At 43.3% G+C, this 27801-nt stretch overlaps 1 protein-coding gene across 3 annotated transcripts in view; it reads left to right on the top strand.

The window, feature by feature from the left end:
- Positions 1 to 25538, top strand: part of Fmo5 (flavin containing dimethylaniline monoxygenase 5) — a 46303-nt gene extending 20765 nt beyond the window's left edge. The window contains exons 1-9 of one of the 3 annotated variants that reach the window (XM_052179667.1): positions 2810 to 2828; positions 3210 to 3387; positions 8848 to 9036; positions 10823 to 10985; positions 12169 to 12311; positions 14550 to 14749; positions 18533 to 18885; positions 23484 to 23556; positions 24395 to 25538. In XM_052179667.1, the coding sequence (XP_052035627.1) occupies positions 3253 to 3387; positions 8848 to 9036; positions 10823 to 10985; positions 12169 to 12311; positions 14550 to 14749; positions 18533 to 18885; positions 23484 to 23556; positions 24395 to 24740 (1602 nt within the window). In that variant the 5' untranslated portion in view covers positions 2810 to 2828; positions 3210 to 3252 and the 3' untranslated portion in view covers positions 24741 to 25538. Of the gene's footprint in view, positions 1 to 2809; positions 2829 to 3002; positions 3093 to 3209; positions 3388 to 8847; positions 9037 to 10822; positions 10986 to 12168; positions 12312 to 14549; positions 14750 to 18532; positions 18886 to 23483; positions 23557 to 24394 lie in introns of those variants that run through there. The other 2 variants (XM_052179665.1, XM_052179666.1) reach the window with 2 other exon arrangements.
- The last annotated feature ends 2263 nt before the right edge of the window (positions 25539 to 27801 follow it).

The raw sequence follows: 27801 nt of genomic DNA, 5'->3' as shown, positions 1-27801 counted from the left end.
CAGTTAGATGTCTTAAGCATCCATTTTGGTGGCATTTTATTATCTATCTCTTATAACTTAACCTTTTACTTTGACACACTACATACTTGATAGAGTCACTCATTCAAAAACAGCAGCGTAGCTATAGTAAACCATTCTCCAGACCACACAAAACAGTTGCTTTTATGTTCTGCCTCTTTAAAAAAATTAAGATTTATTTATTTTATATGTTTGAACGTTTTGCCGGCATGTATGTAAGTGTACCACGTACATTCCTAGTATCCATGGAGGCCAGAAGAGGGCAAGGGCAGCCCCTTAACCACTGAGCTATCTCTCTTCCCCAGCCACTCTGTCTCTTTATTAAACCTTTTGTATAGTTATTCAGGTGACTTTGGCGGGGAGGTTAAAACTTTATGGGCACTTCAGTGATAGCCTTACCCTTCTCTCGAATGTAAAACATGTTACAACGGTGGTCAGCATCTTGGGGCCTTACTTCCTTGTTGGGGCTGCACGAGATATAGGATTCCTTGCTTGTTCAAGCCTCTGCATTACTTTGGTCCCTACAGCTTTTCTTTATCTTCAAAGCCAGTAACAGCATTCTGCTTCCACTGTGTGGTCCTCTGGTTCTACAGTCAACTATCTCCCATGTCCCTCCTTCTAAAATGCAGCCTTGTCCTTGCAGGGGAACCACTAGGTTGTGCCAAATGATCTTCCCGCCTCGGGAACTTCGCATACTCCCAACCGCTAGGCTCTTTGTCATATAAGTAACTTTCAGGTTGTGGGGGGATGGAATGTGGGTACCTTTGAGGATCTTGTTTTCAGTCTGCACAGTGTCCATGATGTATATCCCCCTGTCCTTATTAGTTTTCCCTCCTCTTCCTCCTCCTCCTCCCCCCTCCTCCTCCTTCTCCTCCTTGGAACCAGGCACCTACAATATGGCAGACATGCAATCGATACTGTACTGTGTGTGTGCCCCCCGAACTACTTGTGACTGTTACAAACTTCACTACTGTAACAAGCTTCCCAATGGTAAGTCGGGGTCATATCGCAGTCAGTTTGCTTGTGAGGCAGCAGTCTTTGGCAGCTCTCCTTCAGCCAAGACTCAGGCGCATTCCACTTTACACGGAGACCAGCTTACAAGAAGTGGCCTGCAAAGGGGGACAGTTATTGAATGGATGTAAGCAAAATGCAGAATTACCAACAAGAATTTGGAAATACGAAAGAATAATGGGAGACGGGGAGATAACTCAAAAGTCAACAATGCGACTGCTCTTGCAGAATATCCGGGTTCAGTTGCCAGCAACCAAATGGCAACTCAGAAGCCTCTGTAACTCCAGCTCCAGGAGTCCAGGCGGCGTGGTCTTCTGGCCTCCAGAGGCACTTGGCACATACATGCTGTTACGATATACATACAGTCAAAAGACGTGTACTCCTAAAATAAAAATAAATCTTTTTTTTAAAGATTACAATGTGATAATGCTCTTACTTTGACCTTTAGAGACACTGTGGACACAGTTGTCAGCCTGACAGGCTTCAGAATCACCTAGGATATTGGTGGGCACAACTTTGGGAATGTCTGTGAGAACATTTCCGGGAAGAATTCAATGAGGAGCAAGACCCATTCTGATTATGGATTCTGATTATGGATACTGAGTATGGATACTGATTATGGACTGTTCTAGTCCATATGGGCTTGGAGGCCCTGTACCCCCACTATGTGGTAGAGTGTCATAGCTTCCCTCTCTCCATTTGCTGTGTTTCCATTCATTTAGACAACATACCCAGCAGGAGTCTTTCTGAGACAGCAAAAACGATTCTCCAAGTCAATGAATTATTTTTTAAAATCCATTCCAAAGTAGTTGAAATAAACGAAGTGATAGCTTAGTTAAAAAGCAGCTTAACTAACATAGGAACAGGTAGTAGCTGGCGTTAGGCAAAAAAGAACAACAGAGATGTGAGGGACTAGGAGAAGGGCTTGTTGCTAAACTTCTCTGGTGAGGGCTGTGTGCAGAGGCGAGCCCGCTGGGGTTGCATGGTTGGCCTCCCTGCCTTGCTCTGTGTTTTCCAACTGCACGCTGGAGGTGATCATACTCTGCTTGCCTCCTGGGATTGTTCAGAGGGTTGCATAATTGATTTCCTTTAGGTCATTTGAACCGTGCACAGCAAGATGTTGACCATTGGTATAGAAGGGAGATACTGAAACATCAGAGCCAAGGACCTGCACTGGGTGCAACCAAACCATGTTGAGTAAAGTCAGTACTCGGGGGAGTGTTATACTGGGCCAATAATGACTCGAGGCTTCAGGCACAGTTCCTGCGGTCTACAAATGTGCATTTGCATGCTGCTACAGTGAATGACTCCTATAGCCATTATATTGGCAGTTTTACCCGTTTTACATTTGAAAATTTTAAGTTAAGTTCCAAAATGGAAAATTTGGGTGAGAAATCAGTTTTAAAAGTATGCATTTTATTGAAATTATCTGCATATGCGTTGATTTCCTTCATTGACCTGAAGCTCTTTTACCTAGGACGCACAATGCACTTGTCACTCCCTCCTGCCACCCTCCCCCATCCCCAACTCGCTCTACACCCCCCCCACCCCCACCCCGCCTCAGCTGAGCACACTGCAATATCAAATTCCTTCTGTAGAAGTGGGTTCAAAGATCTGGTCTCTGAAGTGGCGGGGGAGGAGGAGCCAGGACAGAGCACCTGTTTGAAAGGACTCTGGGAAGTGAACTTTCTCCTTCTTAACATTGGAGCCAGGGTTGTTTCTGAAGGGCTCTTATCCCTCTGAAACCAAAACAGGAAGTAAACAAACGCCGAAAGAAAAGTGGGAAGGGATGGAGCCCGGTGCGTCTCTCTCCCTATGCGGGTGCTGCTAAGAAGTCATAGATTAAAACATATATAATATTATTGTTTTCTTCCCAAAGCATTTTGAGCTGTTCCCTTTGCGTTTACGCAAGAAGGGTACACGCCCTTGGGTGGGCGGGATAGGAGGTGGGACGGTACAGCCCCTCCCCATCGGCCGCTGCTGTGTTTATTTGGGGCGCTGCTGCTCTGCCCTGAGTTGAAGCCCCGCTTAACTCCGAACTAGTGAAGCAGCGCCCTAAGCCGGTACTTCCCCGCGCCACGGCCCCCACACACCTTTTGCTACATTTGTTTGTGTGTCTCGGCCCAGATCTTTCTTGTGGCCTGATGTGTGTTCACTCTGTCTTGTCATTCTTTCTTTAGGACAAGTGACGCTTGTCCTGACCAGCGAAGCACTCTGGCGACCATGGCCAAGAAAAAGATTGCTGTGATTGGATCAGGAGCAAGTGGGCTCACCTGCATCAAGTGCTGCCTGGAAGAGGGCTTGGAACCCGTCTGCTTTGAAAGGTCTGATGACATCGGAGGGCTGTGGAGGTTCCAGGTAAACCCCTGAGTCCCTAAGACTTGACGGACTCCTAGCAACTCTCGAGCTACTCATGGTATCCCGCATGGGCTGTGCAAGGCCGTGACTTGAATTCCGCCAAGGCAGCCGTCAGATTTTAGGCTAGTTCCTCTCTGTAGGTTGGCTGGAAAGTGAAATAAAAATGCCACTTATTGCCCCTTTCTGTTGTCACGAAAACGGCGCACAGACCATGGTTTTGTTTGCCTGTGTGTTTCTGAACTTCGCTGCTATTCAAAAAAACGGGAAACAATCCGCGAAGTGGAGGAATAGCAAACATTAGAAGTTCCCTGCTTGGTCCTGCCCCTGCAATAGATATTGAACCAAGTGTTTGATTACAGCGCCTTCAATCTTCTTTTCTATTGTAAGCAATTCCTGGAGTGGGGCTGGAGAGATGACGCAGCAGGTAAGAGCACTTGCTCTTTCAGAGGACCCCAGTTCCAGCACCCACAGGTCAGCTCACCAGCACTGTAAGCCCAGCTCCAGAGCACCTGGCATCCTCTTACCTCAGACACCACGTGTGAACATAGCCCAAACATGCACGCAGGCAAAACACTTACACAGATAAAATAAAATAAATAATATTTTATTTGTAATCCTGGGGTTGGGGAGATGGCTTTTCTAGAAAATACCAAGTACTTGCTGCAGGAGCAGGACGATCTGAATCTGAATTCCATCTCTAGCACTCACAAGGAGAAAGGAAGGGAGGGAGGAAGAGAGGGAGGGAGGGAGGGAGGGAGGGAGGGAAGGAGGGAGGGAGGGACGGAAGGAGGGAGGGAGGGAGGGAAGGAAGGAGGGAAGAAGGGAGGGAGGGAGGGAAGAAGGGAAGGAGGGAGGGAAGAAGGGAGGGAGGGAGGGAGGGAGGGAGGGAGGGAGGGAGGGAGGGAGGGAGGGAGAAGGAAAGGAAGGGGTGGGGAAGGGAAGGAAGGGACGGGGAGGGGAGGGGAAAGGAGGAGAGGAAGAAGCCGGGAGAAGCGGCAAGCCCTTGTCATCCCAACCGTGGGGACAGCTGCAGAGACAGGAGGAGTCAATCCGCGACTCTCTGCAGCTGTCCCCACGGGGGATGACCAGCCTGCAAACCAGTCTTCTAGCTCCAAGTTCAGTAAAATGTCCAGACTCAAATCCGTAAGGTGGGGGCAGTTAAGGAAAACACCCAACCTTGACCTTTAGCCTCTGCATGTACTGCAGACACACACAGAAAGAGAGACAGAAAGATAGACAGACAGACAGAGGCAGAGAGAGAGGGAGAGAAAACATGTACACACACACACACTAATGCACTCAAATTTCCTTCTCTCTTGAGGTAACCCTGATAATCCTAGTCTTTGAACAGAATATAAAAATAAGATTGCCCTGTTTGCTTTAAACTTTTCCTTCTCTGGAGAGGAGAGGGTCAAATTCCCCGGACAGTCTCTAGCTCTCTTCTTATGCATATACAACCAGGCAAGGCATAAAAGAGTTTAAAATACCAGCTGGGAATGGTGCTGGATGCCTTTAATCCCAGCACTGGGGCAGCAGAGGCAGGCAGATACCCGTGAAGTGGAGGCCAGCCTCCACACTACATGAGTTCAGCCACAACTATGTAGAGACCCCGTCGGAACTCTACAAGGTCAGCCACAACTATGTAGAGACCCCGACATGTTGTCGGAAACAAACAAAACCCTGTCCCCTGCAGTGACTGTTGTACTTATTAATGAATGTCAGCCCCTTCCCTGACTTCCAGACCAGCTCCTACTGGGCTTGCTTCTTGAACTCATTTTTGGAGTAGGGTTGAAGTTTCATGAGTGTGTTTCATTTTTTATAAAATTTACCAGTGCCAGCCACATCCTTAAAAGCAGCTGCATGCCGCCCCAGTTAGCAGAGGTGGAGCCCTGCCTGCACTGGCTGTGGACAGAGGAGACATCCACTCTGCTAGCCAGTAGTGGTGGTCAGATGGGGAATGGATCCCCCACTCCGTTCCTTTATCACAGCCTTGGGGTAAAGAGCTTGTTTGTCTGTTTTGTTTAGTTTAGTAATCAATAGAAAAGTCTACTTTTGAACTCCAGTAAGGGAAGGGGTTGAGAAGACTATTTTAACTTCAAAACCTGTGTCTGTGACTTAGAAGGAGTGTGGCTCAGGAGAAATCACTTAACTTCTTTGTGTCTGCTGTTTCTTCAAGAAAGAGTTTACTCTGTAAGTGCCTACTTCATCGAGTTAAGGTGAGCGAGAAGTGACTGGGTGTACGAGTGACAAAGCTGGGTGAGCGGTGTGGCGTGCCGTGCCGGCTCTTACTCAGGAGGCAGAGATTGGGACCTACACACTTGGTGTCTCTGCTAAGCATCAGAGCCAGGTTTAGCAATTCTAAAACAAGCATGAGGTCAACAGATGAAGGGCAGAGGCTGGGAGAGAGAGTTCCAACATCATGTCAGAATATCAGGTTTGTGATCTTTACTGCTAACATATCTTGAAATGATTGTTGTCTAAAGAGCTAATGACCTTTGTTTATTTTCTAATTGTCCCCTTGGCAAAATTATGCCACCTTATGTAAGTCAGTAGGCCAGGTTTTGTCATAATGCCCTGGCTTCTGTTAGAACAGCCACATCTGCGTGGCTCAGCATTATAGACCGGAGCCATTCATGATGGTTGGCATGTATGAGCTGCCATGTATGATGCCTGGAATGTATGTATGAGCTCCCCAATATGTTTAAATCCGTTTCTGATCCAGGTGTAATGGCCCACACCCCATATCCCAGCACTTGAGAGGCAGAGGCAGTTGGATTTCTGTTTTAAATAAATAAAAAACCAAACAAACAGACTTTAAAATAGTAGCTGGGCACAATGGATCATGCCTTTGATCTTAGCAGACTCAGGAGGCAGAGACAGGCAGATGTCTGTGAGTTTGTGGCCAGCCTGGTATACACAGGGAGTACCAGACCAGGTAGAGATACACAGTGTGACCCCTATGTCTCAAAAACATACATACATACACATAAATATACATGCATACATGCATACACATAGACATACACATAGACATACATGCATACACACATGCATACATACATACATGTCCCTAAGGAGCATTCTGTCCTGCTGTCTGCTTAGGATGCTCCTGAAGCTACAAGCCTTTATTCTCACATTGTCTGTCACATAGCTGTGGAAGTTGACGTAGACTGAGGTACTCATGGTTTACTAGACATTTCACATACTAAGTGATTTCCTGAGAATTCATCTACTGACATCTATTTCTGTCACCTCCTTGTTTATTATTTGGAGTCTTGCCATCTTTCTCTTGATGCCATTAAGTTGACTGATCATTAATTACTCCCTTCGGTTTCACTCCCTTGGTTTTGTTACCCTTGGTAGGTTAGAGGAGGACTGGTTGGGTATTTTGTAGAATGGCCTCCTTTGAATTTGCCGGGTGTTTTTCTTATGGCTAGCCTGAAGAAGATCCTGGAGGTGAAGTCCTGCTTCTGATGTATTGTGTCAAGGGTAGCCCTTCTTGTTATGATTGGCCCTGGTGGTGTTACATCTTTCAGTGGAGTCAGTCAGGCTTGGCCCGTGTAAAGTTTATCTTCTTTTCTGCCTTTGGAAGAAAGTTACTATGACCAGCCACACCTAAGGACTAGTGACTATTTCCAGAAGTCTCTAGAGCCCATTTTTTGATATCTATACAGTGTTTGCTGGAGTGCTGCTGGGGCCAGGCAAGAGGATCAGGGTCTTCACAGTATTGACCTTTCTGATCTATGAGCACAACAGCTTTCATTTATGTCTATTTTGATTTCTTTATCTGTGTTTTATAGTTTAGTCATATTGTTCTGGACATCATTTTTAAAAAGATTTATTTATGTATGTATATGAATATACTGTCACAATCTTCAGACACACCAGAAGAAGGAATCAGATCCCATGACAGATGGTTATGAGCCACCATCTGTTTGCTGGGAATTGAACTCAGGACCTCTGGAAGAGCAGCCAGTGCTCTTAACCACTGAGCCACCTCTCCAGCCCCTAGACATCTTTTAATACCTAAGCATTTAAGACCAGGATTGACTTATACATGGTGTATTTTTAAAATCAAACTTTTCACTGGTTCATTTCTGACTTGTTACTAACGTGTTTATTTTTTGAGGGTCTTGCTCTGTAGCTCAGGATGGCCTGGAATTTATTATGTAGTTCATGCTGACACTGAACGTTGGCAGTCTTCAGGTCAGCTTCTGAGTATTGAGCTCACAAACATGAAGCCTGGCTATTTAACTGACTCTGTGTGTGTGTGTGTGTGTGTGTGTGTGTGTGTGTGTGTGTGTGTGAGAGAGAGAGAGAGTGTGTGTGTGAGTGATGCAACCTGAAGTGTTGCTCCTCAGGCATGGTTCCTTTTTTATGAGAGTCTCACCTTGCTAAAATAACAAGGCTGCCTGGCAGCAAGCCCTGGGGCTCGGCTCTCTGTGCCTCTTTGGTGTTGTAATTGTAAGCACAGGGCGCCACACCAGACTTTTTTTTTAAAGATTTATTTATTATGAATATAGTATTCTGTATACATATGCCAGAAGAGGGCACCAGATCTCATTACAGATGGCCGTGAGCCACCATGTGGGTGCTGGGAATTGACCTCTGGAAGAGCAGCCAGTGCTCTCCCCTCTGAGCCATCTCTACGGCCTGGCCCACCAGGCATTTCTTAATGGAGGTTCTGGGGATTAAACTTCAGTCTCAGCCCTTCAGTGACTCGTGCTTGCCTGCTTTTGTATGGCCTGGCTGTACCCTGTAGTTGCAGGTTTAGCGGTTTATTTTTGGGACTTGTTTTATATAAACATTTATGTAATTGATCACAAAATTGGTTTTTATTTCCTCTTTCATGACTTGTAGGGCATACAGCTAGGATTTCTAGTACAATGCTCTCTGAAAGCGGCCCAAAAGAACGTCCTTGTGTTCCTAATCAAATCAAAGCACTCAGTCTCCTGCTGTTAAGCACGCTATCTACTTGCATGTTTTAAATTGTTTTTATTGACTCGAGGAAGTGTTTCTCTATACTAGTCTGCTAAGGGTTTTCCTTTGTCATGAGTGTTTTATAAATATTTTAATAAAAAATGAAAGAAAAAATTCTACCTTTATAATAAACTATTTCCCTATTCAAATTATATGTACAAATTATATATAATTAATACAGTGTACTCAAAGGAGATATATTAAACAAGGGAGAGATTATACAGTATATAATTATATAAATATGGGTATATATATAAAATGTATGCTAGATGATTAGGATGTACATTTAATTTCATGGTACATATATTACTTTTTTGTTTAAAGTTATAACAGGCCTGATACTTTCAATGGTCTTACATAAATTTAACATTGTAGGTGTGTGTGTTGGAGGGGGGTGTTTCACTTAGATACGTTTTTAAATGTTCATTGGTTACTTATATTTCATGAAGTTGATTCTCAAGAACTTCCTATTTGTCACAGGATACCCCTGAGGACGGAAGGGCCAGTATTTACAAGTCCGTGGTCATCAACACCTCCAAGGAAATGATGTGTTTCAGTGACTATCCCATTCCTGACCATTACCCTAACTACATGCACAACTCCCAGGTCCTAGAGTATTTCAGGATGTATGCCAAAGAATTTGACCTTCTCAAATATATCCAATTCAAGGTAAGAGATTGTGTTTTCTTCCTGATTGAAATTGTTCATCATGAATTACGAAGCTTCATTTGCCTGTGTCATTTGTGTGTCATATGTCGAGAGACTAACTTGAAATAGCTGTAGATTTACACAACACAAAGACTCTTGCCCTCTTGGTACTTGGGAAATGTTCAAGGAATGTTCTCTATCACATACATCCCCCTGAAGAAACAGGAAGCCATCTGCTAGAGCGTTTACCATGCCTTCCTCCCATGCTGGCTTTAATAAAAACCAATGACAGGGCTGGTGGGAGTCAGACCTTTAAAATCTCCTTGTCCACTTAAAATCACTTAGCTCCTTGATGCTTTACAATGGGCTATTTTATGTGATCACAACAACCCAGTGAAGTGGCTATTGGGAAGCCAGCGGGGAAGCAGAGACATCAGCTCTTGGTGAGAGGGAAGAGCACTGAACGAGGAGCAATGCCTTGATGGACGGGCGGTCCTTGCTCTGCCAAAGGTTAACTTGTGCTCTTAGGCAAATGCGTTTCTCACCTTCCATTTCTAGAAACTCCCTTGCTTACAAACCAACATGATTATCCCAGATTGTTTCTGGTTCCTTCTTTCTCTGAAGTTTTCTGGCATGTTTCTATAATTTGGAATCGTGCCCATTAAAAAAAAAAAAAAAAAAAACATTTTATGACATCTGGCAAAAAAAGCCAAAAACTTCCTGACTGTTCTGCTAAATCATGATCAACATAACAGTGGCGACTTTTAAAGCCTGGCATTTGCAGCCCATGGATTGTCTTCTGTGTAAGCTCATTTCTTGAGTAAGCTTGGCTCTGAGCTAAGCAGTAAAAATGTAGGAAAAAAAAAGAAAATTGTATTTTATAGAGAATTAATAAAAATGAAGAGGCATGTGCTGAGGGGAGCTCCCCGCTGCTGCTCAGAGGAGGTTAATCCCTGAGGACGGGAGGTATCCGGCTCCAGGGAAGGTTGATTTTAGCGCAGTTTATGTCTGGACTGAGTGAAGGATGAATCAGAGTCTGCCGAGGGAACAAAAGTGTGATCCAAGCAGAGGCCCTGGCCTGTGTATGTGCTCAGGACAGAGAGAATGCTGTGTGGGCCAAGATGTCAGAACTAGGTGAGATCTCTTTCAGTCCACTGAGACTCTATGCCCAAAACACTTTGGAACATGTTCTTGGTGTACTTAAGCTGTGGGAGGAACCTATATTTATTTATTTTTATACAAAGCTAAAAATTATGCCACCTCACAGCCTCTTTAGAGTCACTTGTAAAAGGAGCATCTATAGAAGGCAGAGGGAGACTCCATCACATATAAGGAGGGCTACTGGGGTGGGGTCCTAGTCCCAGGGAAGGGAGGCCTGTATCCTAGTCATATGTTTAAGGCCAGCCACTCCTGGGGTTTGCACAGGGAGAAGCAGACATAGAGGTGGGGATGGCAGGGGATGGAGGAGGGCTGGGCCAATAATGCATGTGTCACTAATACTTGGGGAAAAAAATCCCAAGCTTTTTTTTTTTTTAAACCTCAGGAACTTTAGAGCCTTAGGGCATAGACCAAGAGACCTAGCAATTTATATTTGTTCTAAGAGCAAAGGGCGGTGCATTAGATTGTCGGCTCTTTTTTTGTAGCCTGCCTCACTGACATCTGTGGAATGTGTGAATCGAATATTCATACAGAAGCCCTCTAAGTGATGGCGCCTGTGACAGTCCTTTATGTAACATTCTGTAGGGAGTTGTCTCAGGGGAGACGTATACCCTAGAGGCTGTGGCTACAGATCCCTGTCACTTTTTAGACCACAGTGTGCAGTGTGAAGAAGCAGCCAGATTTCTCTACCTCCGGCCAATGGCAAGTGGTCACTGAGTGTGAAGGGAAAAAGCAGGTTGCCGTCTTCGATGGAGTGCTGGTTTGCACAGGTCATCACACGGACCCCCACCTGCCCCTGGAGAGCTTCCCTGGTGAGTAACCTGCCGTGAAGGAAGATGCTGCAGCCATGGCTATGATATGACCTCTGAGGAATGAGAGAGGTGTGGTCTGAGTGGTTCTTACTGTAGGGTTTAAAAATAAAGTCTTACTCTAATTAAATACATTCCCCTGTATTTTATAATTTGTATTACTGCCATTTTGAAAGTAAAAAGGATTACTGTTTGGAAGGCTAAAGGAAGAGTAGAGCTCAGACTCTCGTCATGAGCTGCAAATGTCATCTTTGTCAAGGGATGACTACATATATGACGTTAGCCTCATAACATTATAACAGAGCTGAAAATGTTCTGTTTTCTAGTCAGGGCTTAGTCGCTATGATACTGAGGCTGCTATACTAATCTACTGCCATGTCAAGTTATTTAAAATTATAGCATGTATACCTGTTAAATACATAATACCGGGCAGTAAGCAACTTACGGATTATACATTTACAGTACTATATGTTGTGTAATCCTATGTATTTGAAATTTGTGCTATATAATCGTAGACCATATTATAGCAACAACAGCCTCACACGCTCATGTTTACTGTGTCTTTTGACTGACCTATGCCATCTAGGTGTGTATAGTATCTGTCCAGTAATGAAATCTATCTTCAAACTGCTTCTCTGAATGATTGTATTCCCATCCAATAGCACATGACTATATGACTCATGGTCACTGTTTTCCCAAGGACCAAAAGGAAGGCTGTGGTCCCTGATTTGTTCTCATTGGAATTAGGGATTTTTCTTCAGTTGAAGAAGAAAACAATGGAAATATTGAATTTGCTTCATTTCTAAGAATGAAGTAAAAGCTTAAAGCATTTCAGTCCATGTTTCTGGCCTAGACTTTTTCCTTTAAAAATATATTCTAATATGCCCAGCATGCACATAGAAGTGTGGGGTTGAACAGATATAGAAGAAGGGAGGGTTCTGAGGCTGCCTGGACTTGCATCTGCAAATTCAAAATGCAGATGATTTATGGCAGGGAAATCACAAATGCAATGAGAGAAGAAAGAAGCAAAGTGTCAGAAAGGCAAGAAGAGCTGCTTAATAAAGGAGAATTTTGGAAAATATAAGTTCAAACTTTAAATTTCACAAAAGAGAACAAAACACGCGTGTTGACAAATAATATCCTTCATTCAAACTGCCCCCCCTTGTTATTTTTTCTTCTCTTCTAGGAATTGAAAAGTTCAAAGGAAAATACTTACACAGTCGAGAATATAAGAACCCATTGGAGTTCACCGGGAAAAGGGTCATCGTAATCGGCATTGGGAATTCGGGAGGGGATCTGGCGGTAGAGATCAGCCACACAGCCAAGCAGGTTTGCATCCATGATTGGTTTACTTGGCTTCACTCTTACCAAGGAAGTCGGCCGCCAACGAATATAGAGACTACACAGCCCCGCCCAGGCCAGCAGCAAACACGTGGGGCTTGTTCCCGGCCCAAGTTTCAGCTTTAGGGTTGATGCTTCATATAGATCCTATAAATCAAAATTTTCAAATGGAGTAAATGGATTTCAATGTGTCAAGGAAGTTAAAGATTTATTTTTATCATATTGTTTAACAAAACTGTAACATTAGGCATTTTTCTTAAAGTAATTTGAAGCATATTTGTAGAGAAACATCATCATCATCATCATCACATTTACTGAAAAACAAGTAGGCATTTCCCTATTGCCAATAAAGCAGTGACTCAATGGAGATAAAGGACTATATTGATTAAATAATTTCCTTACATAGTCCTTTTAAAATAAATATGTTGATTATTGAAAAAGGTAGAGATGGGAAGCTGAAATTAAAGCGTAGCAGGAACTAAACATTTATTAAGTGCTCCGTGTCTACCACTATTTACAAAAACACCATTCCTCACAATAACCTTGGGATGTGCGTTTTTGCTGTCACTGTCACTATTGAGTAAATAGGGAGCTTCTTAATCCCGCCTCTGAGCACTGGCCTTGTTTGTCGGAAGGTATACAGCTTCTACCCAGACCATCTGTTCCTAGGAGTGGGCGTCTGCTTTCATCTGTGACATACAGAAGCATTGACACGCGAGCCCTTGGGTTACCATCGGTGAGAATGTATGTGTGGAGGAAAGGGTCCTCCCTGTGTAGACAGGCAGCCCAGTGCTTGAGAGCCTACACAAAACACCTGAAGCAGTGTGCATTTCCTACAGCTCGAGAAACCACTGCAGACCAGGAGAAGTAATAGACTTGCTGGTAATTGAACATAGCCTGTAAGACAGTTTTGAACATGGACTTTGGCCAGTGGTCAACACAGGAAGACTGTCTCCTATAGTTCCATTAGCAGTCTTCATGTTTTCAGCAGCCAGGGAAATAGCTCTTAGACAAGGCGGGAAGGTCAACTTTGCTGCTCTCTAGCTATATGACCTCAGGCTGTGTGATTTGCTCTCTCTGTGCCTCTCATCCCTAAGTGGGGCTGGCAGTGCATTCCTTAAGAGTCACTGTGCCAATTAAATTAAAATGTGAAGGACCAGTCATGGCAGCGTACTTATAGGTAACAGATACCAGTAAGGAGTGGTGCGGCATGCGGGGAGATGGCTCACAGGCTGTAGCTCTGCAGAAACACACTCAGCGGTCAAGAGCTTCTAAATAAGTGAGACGGGTATTTATGTTATTTCTAACAGGGCTATAAGTGGTATAATATAAACTATATAAATGATAAATGAGGTTCTTCAACCTGCAAGCAATGTCAGTGGTGAAACTGACTGAGGGTTTTGGATTAAATGATGTGTAGTTACTTTCAGCTTTTCGGTTTTATAGGTTTTTTTTTAAAAAAAAAAAACTGCCTTACAGTTATTTGTTCCGTGGGGTAGGAGTGGTTCACATGGAGCGATGCATATGTGGGGGTCACAGGAGCTGGTTCTCTCCTTCTACCATATAGGTCTCAGGGATGGAACTTGGGTTGCTGGGCTTGGCCGCAGGTGCTCCACACACCGAGCATGTCTCCAGCCCCACCTCTAGACTTTCGAGTAAGTTCTATAGGTGGCAAGTGCTAGGAAAAGTACAGGGATGGAGGGAAGTGATCGCCTTGAAAGGCCAGCGATGTCCTGTGGAGGGAGCAAGTTTAATCTGAGGCCCAAAAATGTATAGATATAGGAGGGTTCATAATAGTAGTTCTCTACCTGTGGCTTGCGACCCCCTTTGGTGTCAAATGACCCTTTTACAGGGGTCATTCTAAGACTATCAAAAACCACAGAGATTTAAATTATGGTTCATAACATTAGTAGCAAAATCATAGTAATGAAGTAGACATGAAAATAGTTTATTTGCGGCATTAGGAAGGTTGAGAACCACTGCTGTATAAGAAAACGGCTTGTTTAGCCAGTAGCAGGAGATCACAGCAAGATGTTTCCATGGCCAGGGCACCTACCAGCTTAACCGTAGGAGCGTCTAGGAAGGAAACAGCAAGGTGTTCTGCTCGCAGGGCTACATGGGACTAGAACGCTGGTGAGTGTGAACTTAACCTTCAGGAGACTGGGGCTGCTTTTGAGGGACTGTGAGCCAGACTGATCAAAACAAACCATGTCTCCCACGCCCCAGGTATTCCTCAGTACCAGGAGAGGAGCTTGGATCTTGAACCGTGTGGGGAAGAATGGCTATCCCATTGATCTGCTGATCAGTTCTCGAATTATGTACTATTTGTCAAGGATCTGTGGCTTATCACTACAAAACAGATATATGGAAAAAGGGATGAACCAAAGGTTTGATCATGAAATGTTTGGCCTGAAGCCTAAGCACAGGTAAATTTCCAGGATGGGGGTGGGGCGGGAGATGGCCTAGGCACAGAGACAAGGGCCACTGACATGGGCCCACAGTGGCACCGCCTCTGCCCAGGCTTCAAGAACATCCATAGACTTCGAAATCCTTTTTCCGACTTGCTGCTCTGTAGGATTTCAGCGTATTCCCTTGACAGTGGTTCTCTCGTGGGGTATGTTCTTCACATGAGTCCCTCAACAACAGCAATGAAACCATAGTGGAAGGCAGGGCATTGTCTGCTCCCTCACCCAACAAGCCTGCTGTAAGCCGGGCATTCGTCACACTGGGCATGAGATGAACAGGGAAAAGAACGTATTGGTAACCCTAAAGCAAGCAGTAGCTAACTAATGCCGTGCCTTTGGAGGACTTTCTGTAAGCACAGAGCTAAGTGAGTCCTGTGCTCTCTTTCCATCCTTGCAGCAGGTCTACTTTAGTGGCCATTTTCTAAGTTAAAAAAAAAAAAAAAAAAAAAAAAAGGAATCTTATGAAAACACAGTATCTTGTCCAAGGTCAGCAGAAAAGAAACGACACGTATTTCAGAAAATTGAAGCTCCCTTAAAATTGCCAATAAGAAGAAAAATAACAAATATGGTTTTTGAAAATTCATATAGAGGCAGACCTGGTGGTGCAGGGTTATAATCCTAGCTGCTGGGGAGGCTGAGGCAGAATGACTCCTAGGTCAAAACCAGCCAGCCTGGGCAACTTAATGAGAAGTAGTGGAAAATACAAAATGGTTGGGAATATAGCTTAGTAGTAGATGACTCCCCTAGTATGAGAGTCTGTATTCAGACTCCAGGACAATAATGTGTGTGGTGAGGAGGGGCGTGGCAACAGCAAAGCCTGGGATACAATGGGAACATAGAATGAAATTATAATTCAAAGGACTTGGAGTGGTGACACAGTTCAGGAGTAGAGGCACTGGCTGTCAAGCTTGAAGACCTGAGTTCAATCCCTAGGACCCACACGGTGGAAAGAAAAAATTGACCCCTGACCTCTATATGTGACTGTGGCACACAAAATCTCTCTCTCTCTCTCTCTCTCTCTCTCTCTCTCTCTCTCTCTCTCTCTCTCTCTCTCTCATACAATCAATCATTGTTAAAACTTTTATGAAAGCATTTCTTTTTTAAAAGATTTATTTATTTTATATAGAAGTACACTGTAGCTGTCTTCAGACACACCAGCAGGGTATTAGCTCTCATTACAGATGGTTGTGAGCCACCATGTGGTTGCTGGGATTTGAACTCATGACTTCTGGAAGAGCAGTCAGTGCTATTAACCGCTGAGCCATCTCTCCAGCCCCCATGAAAACATTTCTAAAGACTAATTTTAAATGCTTTATTTTTGAGCCCTTTCTATCCATTTCTTTGCAGGACGGGCAGAGTCCCATGTAAGGTCCACATGTCTAGGCCAGAGCATAGCTTGTGAGATGCAGTCCTTTCTTTTTCTCTGTTACTGTGTGGTTCTGAGGATCCAATTCAAGTCATCAGACTTGCCCCAAGAGCTATTTACATGCTGAGCTGTTGCCCTGGTTTTTGTTTTATTTTTGTTGCACAATTAGCAAATACAAAGTCCACTCACATACACCTCTGACATAGATTTCCTATTTGAACAGTTTGCTGTATTTGCTTTCTTTTCTGTCCCCTCTTGAAATATCAATAGATTCATGTCTATACAGCATACACACACACACACACACACACATACACACACACCTAGGTGCATATTTTTTAACAGCATGAGATTAAGTTGTAATCATTTAGGCATATTGCCTAAAATATGTATCAGCATGTATCACATAAGGAAAAGAACATTCTTTGGAATATCCATAATACAGGTATCACTGTCAGAAAATTTAAAATTGATAAATACATTTAAAATATCGGCATATTAAAGTTTCAACAGTTTCCCCAATAATATCACTTACAGCTTTTTATGCTTTCTAAAATGTGTTGCTCACAATACTTCAGTCTGTCATGTATTTATAATTTCTCTTAATCTGAAATAATAATTTCAATTATCTTTTTTTAACATAGACCTTTTTTAAAAACAATACTGATCATCTTTAAATTCTGACTTTCACAATGGTTATTCCTTTATTATATTACATTGAATATACTCATGTTCACCAGGCATGAAAGCTTTTGTTTGGTCTTCTAAATAAGGTTTAGAATGAAGTCAGTGCAAAGCCATTCAAATATTTTAAGTGGTGCTGGAGAGAGATGATGAAGAATACTTTCTGCTCTTGCACAGGACTTGGGTTCTAGTCCCAGCACCAACATGCAAGGGTCACAACCCCTTGTGCCACCAATCCCAGAGGATCTAATGCCTCTGACTACTACAACAGTTAGGTATACATACGGCACACATACGCACACACATGTCCTCTCACATACAGTTAAATAATAAATAAATCAAACTTTAAGAAAATATTAAGAAGCAGGTAGCAGAATAGTATCTTTAAGAATGTTCATTCTGCGGGCTGGAGAGATGGGCCAATGATTAAGAGCACTGGATGTTCTTCCAAAGGACCTGGCTTCAAGTCCCAGCACACATGGCAGCTCACACTGTCTGTAATTCCAGTTCCAGGGGATCTAACCACCTCACACAGACATGTATGTGGGCAGAACACCAACATGCATAAAGTAAAATCAATAATAAATAATTTAAAAGAATTTCCATTCTAAAAATGATGTGGAAAGCCAATGGGGTGGCAGTGTGCAGGCAACTGAACATTCCAGGAAAAGCTGCCCCCGGGAGATTAGAGGAGGATATGGGATTAATAGTTTTGTGGTTTGCACAATTGTGTACACAGCTGATTTAGAGAAAAAGGATGGGGAACTGTTTGGAAAGGAGAATGAGAAAAAATATGTTGTACTTTAGAAAAGAATCTTCACAAAGGACAGAATCCGCAGTGATGTAATAAAGGGGGTTAAAAAAAGACTTAAGAAGGGACTGGAGAGATGGCTCAGCGGTTAAGAGCACTGACTGCTCTTCCAGAGGTCCTGAGTTCAATTCCCAGAAACCACATGGTGGTTCCTTATAACCATCTGTAAGATGCCCTCCTCTGGTGTATCTGAAGAGATCAATAGTGTACTCATATACATAAAATAAATAGATAATTTTAAAAAAAAAGAAAAAGAAGAAAAGGCTGGAGAAGCTGAAGCAGATACCTGGCACCTTACTCCCTAATATCCCCAGGCAATACTCCTTACTCCATCAGAAGTATACAAGCTATTTTGACAGACATTCTAAGAGCTTAAGCTGTGTAATAGTGGGAAGTCACCCAACTTCTCCAGGCCTGTTTCCCCATGAATAAATCATGGATAATGGCACCTGCCCAACTTCTATCATGAAGACTGAGAGAATTTAATGCACAGAAAAGCTATCTACATATGGACTATAGATTGCTATGTGTACGTGATTTATTTGTGGTCTGAAAAACGATGATTTAAGTCTATCTCTTGAGCCTTTGGAACTGGGAATGGGGCTGAACATAACGTCCATGCTCTATTTCTGCCGCTTCTTGAGGGTTGTCTGAAAACTGTTGGTCGGTATCCTGACCGTGCCTCAGAACATTGCCGTTCCCTGAGAAACCACTTTTACACTCCTCAGATAAAATTCCTTGCCTTTCATTCCTCTAGTACCCTCCTTTTCCAAGCTATCCTGCCCTGATGTCCTGCTCTGTGCCAAGCTACTATAAGGTAGAACTCGTGTCTTCCCTTCTCCCTCATGCTCACCTCGCCTCTTCGTCCACCTTACCTTCACAGGGCTCTGAGTCAACACCCCACGATAAACGACGAGCTGCCCAATCGTATCATTTCTGGCTTGGTGAAAGTGAAAGGAAATGTGAAGAAATTCACCGAGACGGCTGCCATATTTGAGGATGGCTCCAGGGAGGATGACATTGATGTGGTCGTTTTTGCCACAGGCTACAGCTTTGCGTTTCCTTTCCTTGAGGACTCTGTCAAAGTCGTCAAAAACAAGGTTTCCTTGTACAAAAAGGTCTTTCCACCTAACCTGGAAAAACCAACTCTTGCGATCATCGGTTTAATTCAGCCCTTGGGAGCCATTATGCCTATTTCAGAGCTCCAAGGACGCTGGGCCACTCAAGTGTTCAAAGGTAAGTGATGATCCACGTGGGCAGCTTGGCGGAATGCCTAAGCTATACCTGTGCGTGCACTGTTAAATACCTACAGGGCAGGGATGACTTTAACAGTGCCAGGCACAAATCTCGTGCCAGAAAGTTCATTTTCAATGACTCTAAAGTAGTAATTTATATCTGTTGGTACACATCAAAATCACATCAGAAATTTTTCTTAACTACGCATGCTTTAATCCCATTCCTTGAAACGCTCAGTTCAGAGGTAGGTTAACTTAAGATCATTGAGAAAAATGTTCTCTTGGTGACTCCAAGGTGCACTGCAGACTAGACTGTAAGCAGTTGATATATACATGCACCATTAAAGGATTCTTTCCTTAGAGGTAAAGTTAGATATAGACTAGCATGTCTTAATTCCAGCTATAGACAGGGTTCTTAGCCTGTGGGTGGACCCCCTTGGGGGTCAAATGACCCTTCCACAATAGTCTCATATCAGATATGTACATTATGATTCATAACAGTAGTAAAATTACAGTTGTAAGGTATCAACAAAAGTAACTTTATGGTTGTGGGTCACCACAACATGAGGAACTGTATTAGAGAGTTAAAGCATTAGAGAGACTGAGAACCACTGGGCTAAGAGACGCTAAGAGAACCATCCAGAATGTGGAATATTTGATTTCTCTGATCCTCGCTTCCCCCTCTCTCAGGCCCGCCTCCCAGCTTCAGCTCTGTGAGAGAGGCTTCAGGGTTTAGGATAGTAGGTTTGGTGTGAGTCAGCAGGGTGATAAGCCTTGCTGAAGACCTCCTGAGATTCAACATCATTATGGAATCCTAATGTCCAAGTGCAATAGAACTGTTCTTTTCTAATCGGATTAAAACCCATACCTGAAAATAACATTTTAGAGGAAAAAAAAAAAAAGCAAGAATGTAATGAACAGGGGAAGAAATAAAAATGGCTTAAGCAGGGCTAGAGAGGTGGCCCAAAAGTTAAGAGCATTTGTTGCTCTTGCAGATAACTCCAGTTCATTTTCCAGCACCCACACGGTGGTTCACAAACATCGTTTCAGGGTATCTGTTGCCTGACCTGCAGAGGCACACGCATCGTGCATGTACAGACAGACAGACCAATCAGACACATAAAATAATAGGACTTAAATGATTTGAAAACACACTATGGGGGCTGGAGAGATGGCTCAGCGGTTAAGAGCACTAACTGCTCTTCCAAAGGTACTGAGTTCAAATCCCAGCAACCATATGGTGGCTTACAACCACCCATAAGGAAATCTGATGCCTTCTTCTGGTGTGTCCGAAGACAGCTACAGTGTACTTACATATAATAGTAAATAAATCTTTAAAAAAAAAAACCACCACCTGTTGGAAAACACACTATGAAGTAGTTTAACAGAAAACACACCATCAAGTAATTTAACAGAAGTTAAAACCTGAAGAAGGACGAAAGTTGTCCTTTTAAATATTCAAATAGATGGCCTATACAAGAAGTAGATTTGCTTGGTGTTGTTTTGAAGGGTCAAACCAGAACCGTGGAGTGAAATTTTGATGGATATATAATATCAGTTTGAGAGGGAGAACCTGTCAGCCAGTACCATTTCAGGATAAAACAGATGGCTTCTGAAATCATGAGGAGTGCAAGGAAACCAGAAAGGAGCCTCCGGCTGGCTTGGCTGGGCGAGAGGATGATGTAATGCCGTACAGCTCAGAGAGAATCCACTGAGGTTCTTTATATGGTTGTACTATTACAATTTACTGCCATTGTTGTTTAATTCAAAACCATTGATAGGTTTTGTTATAATTACAGCTTTCTCCCCCTACTGAAAACCTCTCATGACCGACGATTAATCAAATGTTCCAATTTCTATCATTTCTCAGTTTCTCCCAGTTCTATCCTGTGGGCCATATGCTATTTGAGAACACTGGACCAGCAAAATTTAATTACTATTTTTAAAATTATGTTTAAATATGGGAATCCTTAAAATAGAGGTGATGAATCAAGAAAGACCTACATCAGATTATTCTACACATCTTTGTCTCAGCTATACAATTTTAAAAAGTAAACTAGCTGCCTCTCAGCCAAGAAATAGGCCTCTTCTCCCCTAATGTGTGCCATTATTAGAAGTAAAATTTGGTTAAATCAGGAGAAGTGACTTGGAAATCAACTCTTCCCATGAGTTTCCTGAACACCCTAAAGACCTGTGGTGGAAGCAGGGAGCACTGCAGTGTTTCCTCAATACCTGAGCTGTAAGGAACAATTCCATGGCCCGGATGAGTAGACACGTGGAAAACACAGAAGGGTCTCCCTGGACACTGAGTTTCTGGACCACATGTTTAGAGAGACTCCCAGGAGAGTGTCGGGTGAGCTCAGAAAAGGGAAAATGCCAAGGTGGCAGAGGATGTGAAGCCTTCCTACAGGAAGTTAAAATTGACCTAAGAATGAAATGACATCAAAGAGTTGTTTCTTGTTTTGAGGCCTGCTCATTGTTAAAACTTACCCCTCACCCCTCACCCCTCACCCCTCACCCCTCACCCTTCACCCCTCACCCCTCACCCCTCACCCCTCACCCCTCACCCCTCACCCCTCACCCCTCACCCCAGAAGCAGAGTTAGGCCCAGAGTTTCAAGTGGCATAGAAGTAGATCTGAGGATTACCACAAAGAATGTTTCAGCAAATAGAGCAGCCAACCAGTTGTGCCATGTTTTTGGAATAGATAAGGTCTCCATGGCTACACATGTTTAAGGAGAAGTGAGTTAACTTCTTGATACTAGTATTATAGAGGAAAATACTGCATCAGGGAAGCTCTATTTTAATCGAAAATTAAATATTTCAGAGTTTTATGGAGTATACCTCGTGTCTACTTTCTGTGAAGAAGACTGGTTGGTCTGCTGTTGTTTTGGCTTGAATACAATTTGGGCTTTATCTACCACTGGCATCAATTTCCCACTTCTGGAACTGTTTGCACATCAGAGCTTAAACTTACTTGTGAAGACTAAGTCTATGAGTTGGCCTCAATTTTACCCTCAAATTGAGGGTAAAATTACCCTCTCTTATCAAATAACAGAACTCAGGCAGCAAGGTTGACCTTCCATGGGATTAGCATAAAATATCACGAGGAGTCTTCTACCTCCTTCTCCTGAACTATAAACCTTCTTCATCATCAGGATACAAATGCTTGGCTGTCTTACACTCCCTTGAACTTCGGCGCTGCGCCTCATCTCTTACAAGCTTTCACAGTCATTTATCATTTCCTCATATCCGTATTTCATTTCCCAATTGAAAAGTCACATTAGGGGGCCAGCTGGAAGTCAGGGAAAAGCAAATATCTTCCAAGGAAATACAGAGCTGTGGAGCCCAGTTTCACCTGATACATCTACAAAACAGCGTTCATATCTTAGGCTCAGGGAACATTCCAGAAGATGGGTTGGAAAGATTGTAACAGCCAGATGATCAGGAAGTTTTCTGTGAGACTGTGTCTCCTAGTAATGTTAGAAGCTGCACCCAGAAAATCTCACCAACATGACTAGTCATGCCCAAACACTGAACAAGAACAACAACATAGACCTGCCTAAGTGGAAAAGCCACAAGACATCAGTTCTACACAAAAGCTATAGGCAGTAAGGAATGCTGAGAGTAGGAGATAGTCTTCCTCAGGGAGAGCACACCAAGTGCTGATGCAATACCATATGGTTGGTCCTGAAAACATACACATACAAGTAATATTATACAGACAGAACAGGTTATACTTAGGAACATATATGCATATGCATGTAATAATAAATAAAAAAGGTCATAAACTTGAAAGAGCAAGAAGGTATATAAGAGGGTCTGAAGGGAGAAGGAAATGTAGTTGTATTATAATCTCAAAAAATCAAAGAAATAATTAAAAAAATATCTTGAGAGGCAGACTAAAGTAACCTATGCATGTTGATATATATACTTCAGAGAAAAAAAAAGAGGTTTGCCTTATCTGAAATACTTAGATCCAGAAGTATTCCAGATTTCAGATTTTGGACAATTTTCTCTGGGCTGAGGCCCAAGTCTAAACATGAAATGAATTGCTTTTTCCTATATTCCTTTATGCATAGCCATTTTATGGGACTTTATTTTGCTGTGCCTGCCTTTGAGTGTGACTTGATACTTGAGATCATTGTGGAGCATTATTTTACTTATATCTTTGTGTGTGTGTGTGTGTGTGTGTGTGTGTGTGTGTGTGTGTGTGTGTGTATACAACGCTCTACCTGCATGTATGCTTGTGTGCCAGAAGGGGGCATCAGAACCCATTACAGATGGTTGCTGGGAATTGAACTCAGGACCTTCGGAAGAACGGAGTGCTTTTAACCCCTGGGCCATCTCTCCAGCCTCTTATGGTATCTTCTTAGTGCTCAAAAGAAGTTTTGATTTGGGAGCTATCCAATTTTTGCTTTCCAGATTTAGAGTGCTCAAGGTTTACCATCCTATTTGGCAGCCACAGGACCGAATGCATTGTATAATCTCTCCCATGGCCCTGTAGCTCTTTGAATTTTCTACAGTGTGGCGACTACCATTAGGATTGCTGTTCATTCTTAAGTAATTAAAGCCTCTATTGTAATCTTTTTCTTTTTAGGGCTAAAGAAATTGCCCTCGCAAAGTGAAATGATGGCAGAAATAAATAAGGCTCGAGAGGAAATGGCAAAAAGGTGAGCAGTGCTCCCAGACAGTGCTCCAGGAAGCCATGGAGACTATATATCTCTCAGTATGGAGCAGACTGTGTGATATTTAGTTTCCGTGTCTGGGCTTAAGTATTTCTATTAGAATCTGGTAGGTCATGATTAAAGGCTGTGTTTAGGGCCTAAAAGAAGTTGAGGAGAAAAAAAAATACCGAGGGAACGTGGATAAAAAGCATACCAAGGGAACATGAAAACGAAACACACTGGGGGAACATCGGAAAAACATCCCGAGGAACATCGGATGTATTGCTTGGTGAGGGTCACTTAAACACTAGCTGTGCTGTCAGCTGAAGATGACACTAGAGTGACGCCCCCCTACCTTTAGGGACAAGCAGTGAGCCTTTCTTTGACAGCTCTCTTACGAGGGGCTCTAGTTCCCTCCCGTTGACTGCTAAAGTTGTGCTGTGGAGTTACTGCGTCCTGTGCTCTCAACCTTTGCCCACCCCATCCTCCCAACCCCTCCCCCCTCAACCCCCTCCCCCAACCCCACATTATATCTCCCTTGGCAACCCCTGAAGCTGCCACAGCTCTCTGTCTACCTTCCCTTTACTTTTCCATGTTCCCATCCAACCCAAAATATTTACCTGAAGGCTTATCTGACCTTCTGGGGCAGACTTGTTTATGCATTCCAGTCTGGTGCATCTTAAGGTCCTTAATGAGGGTTACAAATGTCTTAACTCTTTTCACAGTTCTTAGCACTATATCAAACCTCCAAATAGATACTCACAAAGCACCCACTGACTGATCAGTTATCTTGCTGTTTGCACAAATTGCTGATAGCCTGGGACGCCTGTCTTCTTTGCTTTAGGTATGTGGACAGCCAGCGCCACACCATCCAGGGCGACTATATGCACACCATGGAAGAGATTGCAGATTTGATTGGTGTCAGGCCCAATCTCCTGGCTCTGGCCTTCACTGACCCCAAGCTGGCAATACAGTTACTACTGGGACCCTGTACTCCAGTCCAGTATCGCCTACAGGGCCCTGGGAAGTGGGCTGGAGCCCGAAAAACTATTCTCACCACAGAAGATCGCGTACGGAAGCCTCTGAGGACAAGAGTGGTGGAAAGGGACAGTTCTGGGGCATCACTGGTGACAGTGCGCGTCCTCATGCTAGCTGTAGTTTTCTTTGCTGTCATCCTGGCTTATTTTTAGATGTGGGAGTGCAGTGCTCTGGCTGCCACTGGAAAGTGCCATCTAGCCACACCTTCAGAACCTGACAAGACTGAATACTTGGCTTCATACTGCACAGGAATCAATCACAGCCTCGCTCTTTCCTCCTTCTCCCTCTCCCTCTCTCCCTCTCCTCTCCCTCTCCCTCTCCCTCTCCCTCTCCCTCTTCCTCTCCCTCTCCCCCCCTCTCTCTCTCCTCCCTCTCTTTCTCCCTCCCTCCTTCCTCCCTTCCTCTCTCTCGTCTTCCTTCCTCCTCCTCTCTCTCCTCCCTCAATCATTAATCTTTCTTGTTTCCCCTTCTGTGATACTGGGTTTTTGTTAATTAATTCATCTCCCTCCCTCTCTTGAGCCTCTCGTCTCTCTGTCAGGTAATTCCCAGAGCATGAGCTCAGGTCCCCTTTGTCATCTTTGTATGTCATTAGCAGAGTTCTTCTAATTCTTGACTCTGTTGTGTTTCTAATAATCCACAGCTAGATCTCATTGGATGATAACCCATCTTGAAAAGTCTGCTTACATGATCAAGCGCATACTTGCAGAACTTGACCTTGTAAGCAGAGCCTACATGTCTATTTCAGGAATTCCCACAGAGAGCAGTCCAGAAAGAAGAACCATTTAGTGCTGATGGCTGGAAGTCCAAAATCAAGGGTGCAAACAGTGAGGAATTCCTGGCTTCATGATTAATACAGTGAGGGTATCGCATGGGCAAAACAGAAAATATGTCATCAGCTAAGTTCCGACATGTGGCACATGCTGAATAAATGCTCCTTGATGTTTATGAAATATGGTGGCATCTCTTAAGTCATCTAATAAACGGCTGACTCCATAGAACTCTTAATGTGATCCATTATCAATTTTAATAACATTAATTTTATAAATTAACTATTAATTTTAGTAACTGAATACACCTGTCTCTCAGGCGGGCGTGGGGATTTGAACTGAGGTCCACTTGCTTTCACAGCAGGCGCTCTTACTTACCAAGCCTGCTTTTATTTTCTTCAAAAAGAAACTACTAGACTGGACATAGTGGCACATACCTGTAATTCCAGAACTCAGGAGTTCTTGGCAAAGGATCCCTGCGAGTTCAAGACCAGCCTAGTTTACATAGTGCCTTCCAGGTCAACCAGGTTGGCATGGCAAGAACTTGGCTCAAGCAACAACAAAAAAAATATACAAAATCAGAAAAGAAATTGCTCTTCTAGGTCTGAAAGTCTTTTAAATATTTTGCTGTCTTTTAATAGGTTGATTAAAGAAGCTGAGGCTTTGAGTTAGCTGTCCTGGCCTGACCTTGAAGGGCTAGTACAGGGTCCAGCTGTGGAGGCATCAAAGGCCAACAGGTGAGGTGGGGTTGGCAAGTGTGATTATCCCCCGCCCAGCTCCCTCCTTCCTTCAGAGTCTACATACTAAGAATCAATGAGCCCTTCCACATCTTAAGTTAGAACGAATACTAATATTAGCTAGGGGCATTCTGCCTAAAGCAGTTCTTCCTGTGTGCTACAGTGTAGTTCAGAAAGGCAGGAGTGGAACCGAACTACAGGATTTAAGACGCATTGGCTCTCAGAAGCACTTGAACTCCCTGAGGCTAGGTACTGGACGTGCCAGGCAGTCTATCTTCAGAAAAATAAAAACAAAAACTGTGGTGTAGTGTGTCTGTAAGTGGATTGTTGCCAGTCATTAAAGTAGGGGGTAATTTGACCCTCTTCAGGAATGGCATTAGAATAACACAAATAAGGAAGCAGATACGTGAGAATTCAAACTCTTTCCTAATTATATACGGATTTGGACAGCTGCCTAGCATTTTCCCTAGTGCATTCTGTGCGAGCTTGAGCACTGAGGCCTGGTCTGGTTTCTGGGGCCTTTTCCTTCCCCAGTCTTTTAGAAACTGAATGTTTGTCATTTTTAAAATGGGTCTGGAGCTGGGCAGTGGTGGTGCACGCCTTTAATCCCAGCATTTGGGAGGCAGAGGCAGGCAGATTTCTGAGTTCGATACCAGCCTGGTCTACAGAGTGAGTTCCAGGACAGCTAGTGGGGGCTATACAGAGAAACCCTGTCTCGAAAAACCAAAAAAAAAAAAAAAAAACAAAAAAAACAAAAAACAAAAACAAAAACAAATAAAAAATAAAAAAATAAAATGGGTCTGGGATTTTTTTTTAAATCTGAAGATTGCTTTCATTCAAAAATAAACTGAAGCACTGCATCTTAACTTGTCTTCTTCTACATTGTTAACGGTCCTGTCATTCAGCTTGCAAAGGTAGTGAAGCACTATACTGCCAGAGATGTAATCTCTACTTATGGGCACTCATACCACAGGCTTCTTTCAAAGCCTGTACTTTTAAATCGATTCTACTCTCTCATTCCACTTAGAATAGGCAAAACTACAAAAACATTATTGATTTCTAAACCAAGCTGAAGATAAGACTAGAATAGGACCTTGAACTTAAAAGAACGGAAGATCCAAAGTGTAGTTACTGATGAACATGTACTGAGGAGTAGCCAATTTACACAATTTGCTCTTGTGGCCATATTAAAAGATTACATCACTTACCCAACTATGATAAATCTGATGATCCAAAAGATGTATTCTTGCAACACCACAGAATAATGAAATGGCCCAAATGTATTGAATAGCCCATGTCAAAGTGGCCCCAGTGGCCAAATTGGAAAAGAAGATTGAGCAATAAATAACCTAGTGTTGGATTGTAACCTGAAACACAAAGATACCCGAGTCCATGCTGTTATGATTGGGAACACTACTGGAATGGGATAAGTAAAGCTCTTGCACAGAATTTCAAATAATTTATGTTCTTGCCCCTCAAGGAAATGAAGCAAAGCTCTCTTAGATGTACTGTATAGATTAACTTCCTTCAGAATCTGTGTGGGAGGGGTGAGGGGTAATTGCCAAGGAGAAGTCAGACAGAGTACCTCAGTCAGGCACCCACATCCACACCAGCAGCAGCCATCACTGGTAGTGGTATACATGAAATGACCTCTGTGGTGTTTCTCCTTCAGATAGCCCAGGCTAGACATGAGAAAAGTACCAGGCAAC

Source organism: Apodemus sylvaticus, chromosome 4 (assembly GCF_947179515.1).
Source record: "Apodemus sylvaticus chromosome 4, mApoSyl1.1, whole genome shotgun sequence".
In the NCBI taxonomy this organism is placed as follows: domain Eukaryota; kingdom Metazoa; phylum Chordata; class Mammalia; order Rodentia; family Muridae; genus Apodemus; species Apodemus sylvaticus.
This window is presented reverse-complemented; position numbering and strand designations above follow the sequence as displayed.